General features: G+C 45.4%; 2 protein-coding genes across 2 annotated transcripts; one reads left to right on the plus strand and one right to left on the minus strand.

Moving 5' to 3' along the window:
• Positions 1 to 369: 369 nt before the first annotated feature.
• On the minus strand, positions 370 to 1,920 carry LOC147241207 (uncharacterized). The gene is given in 2 exon segments (XM_086192791.1): positions 370 to 1,548; positions 1,699 to 1,920. Coding segments are annotated over 2 exon segments (1,293 nt in total). The 3' UTR covers positions 370 to 477.
• A 1,423-nt stretch (positions 1,921 to 3,343) lies between these two features.
• On the plus strand, positions 3,344 to 4,581 carry LOC147241208 (E3 SUMO-protein ligase ZBED1-like). Its single transcript, XM_086192793.1, has 2 exons — positions 3,344 to 4,029; positions 4,192 to 4,581. Exons 1-2 carry the CDS (start codon positions 3,403 to 3,405, stop codon positions 4,579 to 4,581), a joined length of 1,017 nt encoding a protein of 338 aa, XP_086048919.1. The 5' UTR covers positions 3,344 to 3,402.
• The last annotated feature ends 8,594 nt before the right edge of the window (positions 4,582 to 13,175 follow it).

Below are 13,175 nucleotides of genomic sequence, written 5' to 3' on the forward strand. Positions count from 1 at the left end.
ACTGCAATGAGATCATCTACATACTGGATTAGAGTGGTGTCCGGAGGAAGCGGACAACCATCCAGGGCTTGTTTTAGTACCTGATTGAATAGTCCTGGTGATAGAGCAAATCCTTGTGGTACCCTGGTGTATCGTCACTGTTGTCCTCTGTAGGTAAAGGAGAAAATGTCTCTGCATTCGTCTGCTAGTGGTAAGCAGAAAAAAGCGTTAGCCAAATCAGTGCATGTGAACCATGGTTGGTGCAGTCAAAATTAGTGAGTGCCACATAGGGGTTGGGCACAGGAATGGTGGCTGTGGTCAGAATTTCATTTATAGCTCTTAGATCATGTGCCATGCGATATTTACCTGTCTCTTGTTTTTCGACTGGGAGTATGGGAGTGTTCCATGCGGCGGTGGATGGTTCTAATTTCCGGATTTGATGAGACCTGCAATAGTGTCAGCTATACCTGCTTCTGCTTCTGGTTTGTGGGGATATTGTCAGATCCACAAGGGAGTGGTGTCTACCACTGAAAATGTAACAGGTTGACAATCAGTGAGCCCAACATCTGTGGGCCCTTGGGACCACAATTCCTCAGGGAGGGTAGATAGCATCTCTTCCACTGAGGGGTGGTCCATCTTTTCCCTACCGTGGTTTCTAGGAACGTGATCATGTTGTAGTGCAACTGTGTCTGTTACTTTTAGGTTAATGCAGTAGGTTTTGCAGGTGGGTGAGAACGAGACAGCAGGTATCTGAGTAATTATCCAATCGGTGGCTGATGTAGCTTTTTTGACCATCGGGCCAAGATCTTTAGCTTGATGGTTAGGATGTAATGCGAGGGAAACGTGTGGAACTGCTTCATCTTGCATACGATACCATACCATCTGTTCTTTGGAGAGGATTGTGGCCGCGGCTACACCCTCTGGACCAGCATAAATATTTTGTGACATGATTTGCCATTGTTTACCTTCTAGGTGTGCTTCAAATTCTTCCTGATATCACTCATTGCTCATTCAGTCGTAGAAGAGGGTAACATGAGGTGGGTCGGGCTCGAGTAGGGAGATCCAGGGTTTCCACTGCAGGTAGGCAGACAGGAGGCTATTACATGGGGGGGTTTCAGGCTGTAACATACCCCAATAGATGTCCACCAGCTCGTCCTCCAGTGGCTTAAGAAGGTACTGCCCTGCTCCGTGGGTGTTAGTATTACATCGGAGGCATGTTCCATCCGGTAGAGTCACAGTGAGTCCATCCGGACTGCACAGGATGGAGGTTCCTAGTTTGATGAGAAGATCTCGCCCCAACAGGTTAACAGGTACACCAGGAGAGACAACAAATGAATGCAAAAGAGTCTGTTTACCTAATTGAGTTTTCAGTGGTATTGTGACCGGCAGTTCCTGTCCAACCCCAGTGAAGCCCACGATGTTCACTGTTCTCGAGGAGATAGTCTCTTGTGGTGGTTCAGAGTTTAGAGTTGAGAGTGTGGCTCCCGTGTCGACCAAAAATGACAGGTCGTCATCCAACACCCTTAGAGACAACAAAGGATCTGCCTTACCTATGTCATCTGGGTTTCTCTGTGGGGTGTGTCACTGTTGTTGATAGATGCCGGGCTCCTCCCACTCGTCCTCTCCTATCAGGGAATATTGTCCATCCTGGCCTCCATCTGATCCTCAGTGCGGCCTGAGGATCAGGGGTCCTCATTCCTCTGGGTGGTCCGCCACTACCTCCATGCCCATGGGGTGCAGGTCCCTGCATGTGACATTCTCTTGCCCAGTGTCCAAGTTGTCCACACATGTAGCACTCACCTCCCGCCTGCTGTCCCTGAGGCAGTCTCCCACGGCCTCCTCCACCTCTCGCCCAGCCCCTTCCACCTCGAGCTCCTCCCCTGTATCCTCCCCACGAGTTCTGAGCTCGCCATTGGGCAGCTGGTCCCCTTGGTGGACCATGCGGTCTCGGTTGGGGGGCCCACAGGGGTACTGGGAACGGATCTGGTGTCTCTAGTTCAGGGGGGCAGCCGGGACACAGTTCCCCAGCCATTTTCTGCAAACTGCTAGACATTATTTGTTTATGCATCACAGTTTCTTATTTCTTTTTGTCATTTACCTTTTGTCTCGCCTCTCCCAGCTGCAGCTTCAGTAATTGTGTTTGAAGATCTCTTACTGAATTTCTTCTTTGTTCGCCTCATCTTTGGCTCTCGATTCAGGCACTCCATCCAACACAGCTTTGCAAAACCATTCCTGTTGAACCCCAGTCTTCCTGGGGTGGCACCCGGTGTGTCTGGTCCACTCATCTTTAGACTGAGTTATGTATTCTCGAGGATGCTGTGACGAGGTCCAGGTTAGTTTAGGAATGACAGCCGTATTAGGGAGTGGAAATTTGCTCCTAATAGCTTGCCCTAAGGGATCTATTATTATTGTTAGTGGCATGTCATCAGGGTCTTCACTAGTGGTGCAACGGATCACCATTGATCCGTGATCCGTTCGGATCAGTATCTTCGGTTCGGTACACACGTGATCCGCAGATTGATTTGATCAGTAGCGCGGTCACGCAGTTCAATCCAAATACTTGTTAGTATAGCGTAATGGCGAGCGGAGGAACTGAAGAGCTCGAGCGCCCCGCATCGTTTAAATCTCCCGTATGGGAGCATTTTGGCTTCCCCTTCAATTATAAAGAAGGAAAAAGGTTAGTTGACAAAACCGTGACGGTGTGTAAGGCACTGTGGCACAAGAAAGCCATATGAAAGTGCGAACACATCGAGCATGGCCACCCATTTGAAGTGACATCACCCTGGTGTTTCACTGAAAGGAGTGAAAACGAACGCTGCTCAACAAACTCTTATCACCACAGCCTTTAAACAGCCCCTTGCTGCACAATCTGACCGGGCTAAAGCCATCACAAAATCTATCGGTGTCTTTATAGCTGCAGACATGAGGCCATATTTAGTTGTGCAAAACGAGGGCTTTAAACACATGCTGAAAGTACTTGAGCCACGTTACGACATCCCGTCGCGGACCCACTTCAGCGAAACGATTGTGCCAGAACTTTATGAGCAGGAGAAAAAAAAAGTTGTGGATGAACTATACCGAGCATCCTCTGTTGCGCTTACGACAGACGGATGGACGTCCAGGGGAACTGACAGTTATGTGACGATAACCGCTCACTTCATCTCAGCAGACTGGGAGATGAGAAGTCCGGTGCTGCAGACACGCCCCCTCTACGAAAGTCACACAGGCACTCATCTTGCGCAGGTACTTCCTGAAGCAGTGGAAGAATGGAAGATAGCGAGGCCCAGTACTAATATCCCAGTCACAACTGATAATGCAAAAAAACAAATAAATGCAGTGCATGAGGCAGGACTGGGCCCACAGATAGGGTGCTTTGTACATAGTGTAAATTTAGCATCACAGAAGGGAATCAATGTGAATAAGATGGACCGCCTCCTTGGGAGAATCAGGAAGGTGGTTTCCTGCTTCCATCGAAGCACAACAGCTGCTCATGTGCTTAAGACTAAGCAAGAAATGCTAAAGCTGCCTATTCACATGCTCATATATGATGTCCCAACAAGGTGGAACTCAACCTACGATATGTTGGAGCGTTATCTGGAGCAGCAGGCAGCTATATACTCTGCACTGATCGACAACACCCTAAAGAAAAATGTCAAAGACATCGTCAGCCTGTGTGATGATGATAATGTGAGAGTGGCAGAGGAGGTCCTCCAGGTGCTTAAACCCCTCAAAACTGTTACATCTCTGCTGAGCACTGAAACTTCACCATCTGTGTCAATGATCCTGCCTCTGAAAACAAGGATTCTACAATCCATGGCTCCAAGTGTAGAAGACAGCACCATCACTCGAGATGTCAAGACTGCCATTAGAGAGGACCTGAAGCCCAGATACACTTCACCCTCTACTCTACAGGACTACCTTCACAGATCTACTGCCCTGGATCCAAGGTTTAAGTCCCTGTCTCACATTGACCCTGCCCTACGCCAGAGGACATACAGTGACCTCACCACTGAGATTGTGAGCAATCTGGGCACTGAAGACTGTGATGAGGTAAAGAAAAAGAATATTATTAAAAAATGATACATTTAAATCTAAATACATTTAATTTTTATATTTTCAGTAATAATGGCTTTTATTAAATGTTTTGGCCACATTTTACATACTTGTGAAACATGAAAATAAATCATAGGCTTAAACTTTTTTTTTCTGCAGGGTCAAGCTGCAGAGCTAACACGAGCAAACTTGGACACATCTCCTCCACAAAAGAAGTCAGCAATGGCAGAGCTTTTTGGAGAGACCTTTGCCAACAAAGACATGGGCAGCAAGACTACTGCTGACACCATCAAAGAGGAGGTGGCATCCTACCAGGCGGCAAGCGGCATTACAGTGGATAGTGATCCACTGACATGGTGGAAAAGCAATGAGTGTAAATACCTTCACATTGCCAAGATGGCAAGATGCTATCTCGCTGTGCCAGGCTCCTCAGTTCCTTCCGAGAGGGTGTTCTCAGCAGCAGGGGACATAGTGACTGCAAAGAGGTCCACACTCTCCCCAGGAAATGTAGACATCCTTGTCTTTTTGAAAAAGAATTTGAAATTCTAAGCTGCTTTGCTTTCTTTCTTTTCTTCTTCTTTGGTGTTAAAATAGGCTTTATTTCACTCTCCATGTTTCAAGGAAGATGATGTTCCCTATTGCACTTTAAGTTGTTTTTCATTATGTTAAAAAGAAGATATTATGCTTTATGCAGTTTAAGTTGATGTTCTATATTTTAATTTAACAAGTGTTTTACAAAATAAATGAAAGAAAGTTGTTTATTTGTCTTGTTTTATTTATTTATTTTTTTTTTTTTTTGCTGATCCGAAAAATGATCCATGGCTCTGATCCGTGGCTCTGATCCGTGAAACGATCCGATCCGTGAGTTTTTTGATCCGTTGCACCCCTAGTCTTCACTAATGTCAGCGTCGAGTTCAATGTCTTTCAAGTCATGTCGGAACATGCAGCGGGATGCTACAGCTCTGAAATCACTGAGTGCTAGTTTCTGTCCGGCAGTTAACATATCTAATTTAGTCAACCAGAGTCCGCCTCCCTCCGCTGGTGGAGGCATTTTATCAGCGATTGATTGCACATCACCTAACGCAAGAGGTTTGTATTTGTCACCTCTGCCCTCTCCCATTTGCAGCAAGGGGTATTGTGTTGGTGCTTGTTTGTGGCAGCGCAGTGTCATGTACTACGTGATGGTCGTGTTTTGGATTTTGTGATAGCATGTCCTGATACCTCACTCCTGAGCTCTATCTCGTTGAGTGTTATGAGGTCCTTCTTCTCTCACCGTCTTCCTCCTTCATCCTTGGTGGGGAGGGTTTTTCAATTTGCATGTTCAGCTCCCTGACAAAACATAGCCAGACCATACCACACCCTTCTCTCTTCCTAATGTCTTTTCTCTTCTTTCCTCCACTTCTTCCTTTCCAATAGCCCTGCCTGGTCACCCTTCTTTTTGGCCTCATCTCTCTTTTCCCTGTTCTCTCTCTCCTTCTCCCACAACAACTTACCAAGTGCCATCTGGTCCTCTTTCCCTGCTCTGCTTTCTTTTCACACCTCCTCTATCCTTCTCTTTGCCTTACTTCTTGCCTTTTCTTTGTCTTTATCTGAACCCACGTTCCCAATTAAACCAAAATATTTTTCATTTGCTGCCCCAGCAGCCTCCATTGAGCCCTCGGGCCCCAAACATCAACAATCTCTCTATTAACTTCTCCGTCCATCTGTCCCTGCCTAACAGTGAGACGTGCCAGCCAGTTTGTATGGAGTTTACCCAAGCAACTGACCCAGTCAAACAAAATTGTCTTGTGAGGTTCTGTTCACTTTGTTTACACCGCTAGGTTTCTGTGAAACAGAGACGTTATGTTTGAGACACACAAATCACTCTTTCCCTCGGGGAGACTTAAAATTTTCCTGGTCCACTGTGACCACACCATATAAAATATGTAATAGATTTCGGGGGTCCTGAATTCCCTGGGACTTTAACCCAGCACCTTCTAGGACTTTAACCCAAGGCCCTATTCCCTCATCAGAGAATAGTGGGGTTGCCAAACCAAGGACAATATCAACTCTTATTCACTCTTTTCATTCTTCACCATAGACTCCATAATTTGGAACTGAACACTAGGACACTGTAAACTCTTAATTTGGTAAAATTCGCAAATGTGCAGAATTTGTTGTAACAGGTTTCTGCTTACTGTTTTCTGTTGGTCGACCAGAGTTTGTGGTGTCCTTTGTGCTCAGTCAAAACAGCCCAAATAAGACCTCACTCTCATCCCGGACGAGCCCCCAAATTGTTGAAGTACGCCGACTTACTCCGGGTCCGTTGATGAGAAGAGATCAACCGGAGTCGTCTGCTTTAGACAAATCAACATTTTATTATAACTCCCTTGGGTGGTTATATACCTGATACTTTCCACCAGAATTTTTGAACTGAAGAAGCTTCTTGGATGAGAGGTAAAATGTCTTCACTTACAAGAGTCCAGTTGCCTAGTTTGATCATTTTTGAGAATTACAATGACCTGGATGACTGAGAATATTCACAAATACATCTATTGAGGAGAAGTGTGAAATTCTTGGGTCATATTGTGAACAAATTGGTGTGTCTACTGACCCAGATAAGGTCGAGGCAATCGCTTCCATGTCTGAGTTTGACCTTATGATGGAAGATGGCACTACACCATCCCAAAGAAAGATCAATTCATTTTTGGGTATGATCACGTACGTGTACATGTACGTCCTATTGCCTTCGCCAGCAAGGCATTGACCCGTGCTCAGTGCAACAATTCTGCACATCGCCTAGAGGTCTTGGCATTGAAGTGGTCTGTCTGCAACACATTTAGCCATTGCTAAAAGGACAAACATTTACTGTTTGAACAGACAATAATCGACTGACATACAACCTCATGAAACCCAAACTCGACGCATGTGAGCAAAGATGGGTAGCCTAGTTGTCACCATATAACTTTAACATCAAATATATACCTGGTAGTAAGAACATTGTTACTAATGCCATTCGCGCAAACCTGTTTCTGCCTAAGGCTCATGAAGGAGCCATATGCGGAGATTTTGAATGAGTCTCAACAAGTTAAAGACAGTGTGGCTCAAAAGGTGTTCATGGCAGGTGCCAACCACCAGAGTGTTAAACACCCACTTTCGTCAAAGAGTTTGGAATGCTGCTCCAAGACTGATGGTGAGGTGTCGGCAGTGTTGGCAGGACATGTTGAGTGGGATCAAGGATCCAGACAAAGGATGGTCTCTTATCTCATGCAGGATCTGGAGCAACTTGTCCCATCAGGCCAAAGCACACTACCTGTCTTCTTACTTAAGGAGCTTTAGGATCAGCAGAGAAATGATACCACACTTTCGTAGGTAGGTTTTAGCTGGTCCTTGTACCTCTTCTTCTGCCCCCTTGCCAGGCCTCAGCCATGATGTAACTGGCCGTAGAGCACTCTGTGGGGCAGTCAGTCTTGGGGCATCTGACCACAGAGTGCAGGGCTGGGTGATTGTGGCCTCAGTACTTCTGCAGTTGGTCTAAACTAAAGTATTTCAGTGTGAGGCACACTGTCTTGCCAGGTGAGCCCCAGGATGCGCTGAGGCCACCCAATGTGGAGCTGAAGCACTCCAGGGACTTGATGTGACAGCTGAAGATGACCCATGGTTTCCAGCTGTAGAGGAGGGTGGTGAGGCAGACAGCCTGGTAGATGGCAACCTTGGTGTGGAGGTGGAGGTTGTTGTTGAGGAATAGGTCCAGAATTATATGGTTCAGATGGTATGTCACCGCAGCCAAAACTGGAGACCTGCGCAAGGAAGTTTTTCAAGTGCCACAGGGGGCGTTCTAGCCTTGGTAGTACTTCTTGACTATAGAATGGTGTCATCCAGTGGCAAGGGAAGAGACTTACCCATAAGGCAGTGGGACAGTGGTTGGTCAATACCAGGGCGTGTCCACTCCACATGGGCCTGCACATAAGACCTCTGGGGACCACTGCAGCTCCAAGATCTCCTACAGTTTAGCCTGGGACCGTGAGGTACATTTTACGTGTGTGACTGCAGGGAGGCACTGTAGGAGTCTTGGTGGTAGAGAGGCTATGTACCTGCAAGAGGAGAATTACACGCATGACTCCTCTTTTAACTCAGTGAAGGGGGCTAGCCGGCGGCAGTAGCTGAAAGCAGAAAGTATCAAACAGAGGCAGCATACAGCATACACTAACTACAAGCACTACCACCCAGTCCTACTGTGCTAACGCATCAGAGACCCTGTGCAGCGCGGACACACACACATTGATGATGATGCTGGGCACCAAGGCCAGAGCAGGACCTTGTATCTGACTCGGCAGATGTTCTTTCTGGCTGATATGGAGTGCGATGTCAGAGAGTACATCAAGACTTGCAAGCATTGTGTTGTCAGTAAGACCCTGGAGCCTAAAGGAAAAGCCAAGCCTTAAGTATCAAGCCCACAAGCCCCTTGAAGGTAGTCTGTCTGGATTTCTGGTCTGCAGAGGATTCTAAAGGAAGGAGTGTGGACATATTAATGGCCACAGACCATTTCACTGGGATGGCTCATGCCACAGGTGACGTGAGCTGTGCGCTGGCGTCAAGAACGCAGTGCACCACGGCTCTCACTCGCCTCAGCCACAACTCACCTGTGACAGTTTCCACTCCTGCCTATCATCCCAGCGTGTAGTAACGTACCCACTACGCACCCCACTCTTCATCTGCTCACGGCTAAAGACTCTGGACCTACATACACACACATTATCTCACTTGGACTCACTAGGATTGACAACACACTCGGTCCAGCTTCGTTGCACCTCAGCGGAGGCGTGTGCCACTGCAGGGGTGGTTTTTATGGAGCACAGGGCAAGGGGTGGGTTCCAGTGTGCTTAGGGGTGTTTGTTTTTGCACCTTGTGTGATTTATGTGCTTACTGTACAAAAGATGTGGTGTGGATGGGAAATGTTTGTTGTGTCTAAAGGGAAATTGTGTATGGATGATATGTGATTGTCACGCTTCCAGAAAGGACCCACGTGCAGCACAGTTAGGGTTAAAGGCCGCAGGAGCCTCTGTGGCCTGCTGGGCCTCTGCCGCTGAGGCAGCCAGACTGCCTGGTGACGGGTCGAGAGGCTCCTAGGCCTGTAGCCGAGATGGCGATGGCTACAGCTCATTGTCAGGGACAGACAGTGGTTCGGTTCTCCAGGGCTGAGATGTGAACGGCTGGTCGGGGGCTGAAGGCGGTCAGGTTTTCCAGGGCTGAGGCAGATTGGGTTGGTCAGGAACTCTCCAGGTCGAAGCCAAGAAGGCAGTGCAAACAGGCTCATAGTCAAAGGCAGAAAGCAGGCAAGGTTACCAGGGCTGGGACGCAGGCCTAAGACAAAACAGGTCGATATCGGGTAGGCAGGCAGAACAGGGCACGCTGGAGAGTCATGCAGAAAAGAGAGGACAATCTGGCAACGAGTGAGTGTGGACCAGTGGCTTATATATGGCACTGATTGGAGAGTGGCTGCAGGTGTGGCTGATGAGGGAGATGTGACAGTGATGTACATTGTGGTCTTAAGGGCAAGGGGTAAACCATTCTGGTTTTGGTGGTTCTCTTCATTAGTGGTTTGCTCCAATTAGCCATATCGCAGAGGAGTATTTAAGTGAACTTCATTTCAGCTTGCAGCCCTTAGAGGGAAGGTACTAGCCTGGTGTGAGGCAATGATTCTGCCATGTTTGTCTGCTGCTCTGTGCGTTTTGTTATTTGTTTTAAAAAAAAAAAAGTTGTTCTGGCACTTGAAGCGTTGCTGGATCTCGTGTTTTGACCTCATTGCTTGAATCTGGCTTGCCCTGATCCCCTACAATTGGGGAGGCAGCTCGGGTCCGTCACAGACTGATACAGAGCATGACAAAAAAAACACACACAGGTAAATAATTTAGTCTCAGGGCTTGCTAAAGCTGTGTTTATGTGGGGGAAAAAAACGGTTGATATGTCTCACGGACAAATGTAAATTCACCATTGATATGTATTTTTTGTGTGTAAGCGTAAAGTTTGGGTTGGAGTTATCCAGTCAGTTACATGGGATTGTGTATAAGGCACTTTCTTAAGCAAGAGGACATTGACGGGGTCTAGCCAGCCTCTTCATGTCACTGTCCCTTCTTTTTGGGAGACATTCATGTCGCATCTACAACTGTATAGTTGTGAATGAATTGGCTATGTTAAAGTTACCCAAAAAACAGTTACCACACACTGGAGCTGATTTGAGAAGTTCAGTGGGGGGGTGGGGGGGGGGGTATGTGACTGAGTCAATGTTTACGCTCTGATTTATTTCTCTGTTTATATATTGTTGTCACTGTTTATTCCTTTTCCTAGTTAATTAAGGTGGGATAGGGTACATGGGCAATGAGACACACATTTAGGGGCAAGAGGGGGTGACTATATCAGTTATTCCCTTCACTAGGCCCCGGTTAGGTTATTAATCAAATTTTATGCATTGTTTTATATTGGTTATATTCTTGAGTTCTGGTTCACCTGTAGCAAGAGCTTTGTAGGGGCAAACCTATGACTGCTCTTGTTGTGGAGGCAGACGGTTTCCTTCCTGCAACCCGTGTGTTTCCCGACTCTGCTAACTCTGCCCTGTGCTATCTTTGCAGAATAAATAAACAATCTCCAATCCTTGGTGTGATCATCCTCCAGCCAATAAGCAACCATTTCACAGCTGCTGCACATACATGAGTATATGAGAATATACAAAACAAACACACACACACACACACACACGCACACACACACACCATTCAGGGATAGTGTGAAATAGGCCTAAAGGACACTATCAATATCCAAGCAGAGAGACCATCCATGAATTTAGGAATATGTCTATATGAACCTACAGACATACATGCATACATAAATTCCCTCGTAGGTAAAACATTGACCCCACCCACCCAACTCTAATGACTCTATAACGACTGTCTAACCAACTGCTGCTGTCTGTCAGTAACCTTGATAACAACCATAAAGAGGCCTTCCCTTCCCTTCTGGTCTGACTTAAATGAGGGCAATCCCCCCCCCCCCCCCCCCCCCCCCCCACACACACACACACACACACCTCCAGAAAAAGGAACGAAAGTCTTCAAGTGTATAAAACCAGGTCCTCCTTTCAAAACTTACTGGAATAACCTCAACCTGGATCAGTGAAAATCTTCACAAATATCCTCTCTCCAAAAAAATCAAAGACAATGATATAAAAAAATGATTATCACAATAAATTATAATCCCCATTAATGGATATTTATTGTGGGCCAATTTTTCATCTAGGTGTCCCTAAAAGTTTAACTGTAAGCATATAACACTGCTAGGCTGCACAATAGAAAATGGCATCTTGGCAAAACCCTAAACCACAATTCAAAGCGAATGTGATACCATTTCTATCATTTAATAGTTAGTTTGTTGATAGACATGTTTTCTAAAACATTCGAAATTCTGTGCTTTAAAAAAGTTTCCATACTAAAACAATAAATGAGTTCTTTCCTCTGTCTCTTTGTTCATGTCTGTCGATGTGTTTGTGCTCATGACTGCAGACACAGTCCCTAATTCTAATCCTCTAGACAATGTCAGCCAAAAGATGTTTATTAATAACCTAACCGGGGCCTAGTGAAGGGAATAACTGACATAGTCACCCCCTCTTGCCCCTAAATGTGCTTCTCATTGCCCATGTACCCTATCCCACGAGAAACCCAATTATAGTCATCACAGACCAGGTGATGGAATAGAATTACAAGACAGGAATTTCCTGCCAGTGTCAGTTTGTATTGTGTTTTACCTTACAACATCTCATCTCATTACCAAGACAGTTCATTCGGAAGAAATGTTTAAATTACTGTAGCATCATGGCAGTAATTTAATTCTGTATTAAAGGGTTTCTGTGATAACCACAAACCTATTTTTATACAAAGAATTTCCTTTTGAGGTAAATGGCACCAGAAATGTACCTCATTCCATGTGATAAATGAAAAGCGAACAATATGTATGATACTGACACTTCAATGAAACATGATCCTTTATAGAGTTATTATACAGGGATTTTGACAGAGTGTTGGGGCAACACGGCTTATGTCTGGTCCTCAGATAAGTTTGCATTGTAAATTCAAGTAATCTCTTAGCTGTCCTATCACTAAGGCTGGGTGAAAATCTTACGCCTTGTCAGTAGCAGGCGCAAAGTCTTGCGCACATCTGCTCTCATCGCTATCCGTGCTGTGAACTACATCTATTTATGGGGAAATGCTACTCGTCCTGTCTAATTCCACACTGACCAGACCAGCAAAGGCAGGGGAATTAGCTGTAGTGACAACAGCAATGAGGAGGAAGACCTGAGAGAAACAAATGTCTTTTCCTTGCTCAGAGCTTTCCATTTAAGTATTACATTATTTTCTGAGAAATAGCTGCCTGAGTCCAAGCATTTATTTCTCTCCTTCTTAAGAATTACACTTGGCTGCTTGGTAGCTAGCTTTTTCTTGTGCTGGCAATGGTTCTGTTCAGGTTCACTTCTCAGTCAACAAAGTTGACCTCCCCCTTGATCCTTTAATTCTATAAAGCATAATGCTTGGCAATAGCTATAAATGCATCATCCAGGTGTACTTAAAGCAATATCACATATAAAAAAGTGTATTTTTCCCTATTAAGGACTCCCACGTTTCTAGAGCTCATTAAGATGTTTTTCAGCACTGTGACCCTAGATTGTAGAAAGAGTCAACCACATACATTTAGCTCGAAGCTAATGGCAAAAAGTGATCTAGCAGAGGAAAAAAAAGTCTTTGTGAGCTAAATATACCTATTTGTTAGAAAATACACTTTTTGGCTAAAGTATCTTTTTAAGTCTAGGCTTGAAGCTATAGTGTACTTTCATATAAATAGACATTCAAGTTGTTGCCAACAATTTCACACAATGTTCATTTGGCTAATTTCCACCAATGAATTGCTCTACATTTCACAGTAACTGGAGTTTTTGTCTGTGATAACATTCTTATACAGCAGAGAAGATGCTACATAGCAGAGACTATCATCGAGACAGCCACTTCCTGTTTGCTCTTTGCTAACTTTTAACTTTGCTAACATTTAAGCTTTCCAAATGTTACCAGAGCAAATTCTAGTGAAATTAATCATTTTGTGGAGTGGTGTGATACTCAAAA

The sequence above is a fragment of the Aulostomus chinensis genome, chromosome 22, assembly GCF_037954235.1.
Source record: "Aulostomus chinensis isolate RoL2024-O1b breed Wild chromosome 22, RoL_Achi_v1.0, whole genome shotgun sequence".
Classification (NCBI taxonomy): domain Eukaryota; kingdom Metazoa; phylum Chordata; class Actinopteri; order Syngnathiformes; family Aulostomidae; genus Aulostomus; species Aulostomus chinensis.

Coding starts and splice junctions, on each gene's coding strand:
- LOC147241208 (XM_086192793.1), top strand. CDS start 3,403: ATGGACCGCCTCCTTGGGAGAATCAGGAAGGTGGTTTCCTGCTTCCAT. Junction 4,030..4,191: donor GCACTGAAGACTGTGATGAG/GTAAAGAAAAAG, acceptor TTTTTTCTGCAG/GGTCAAGCTGCAGAGCTAAC.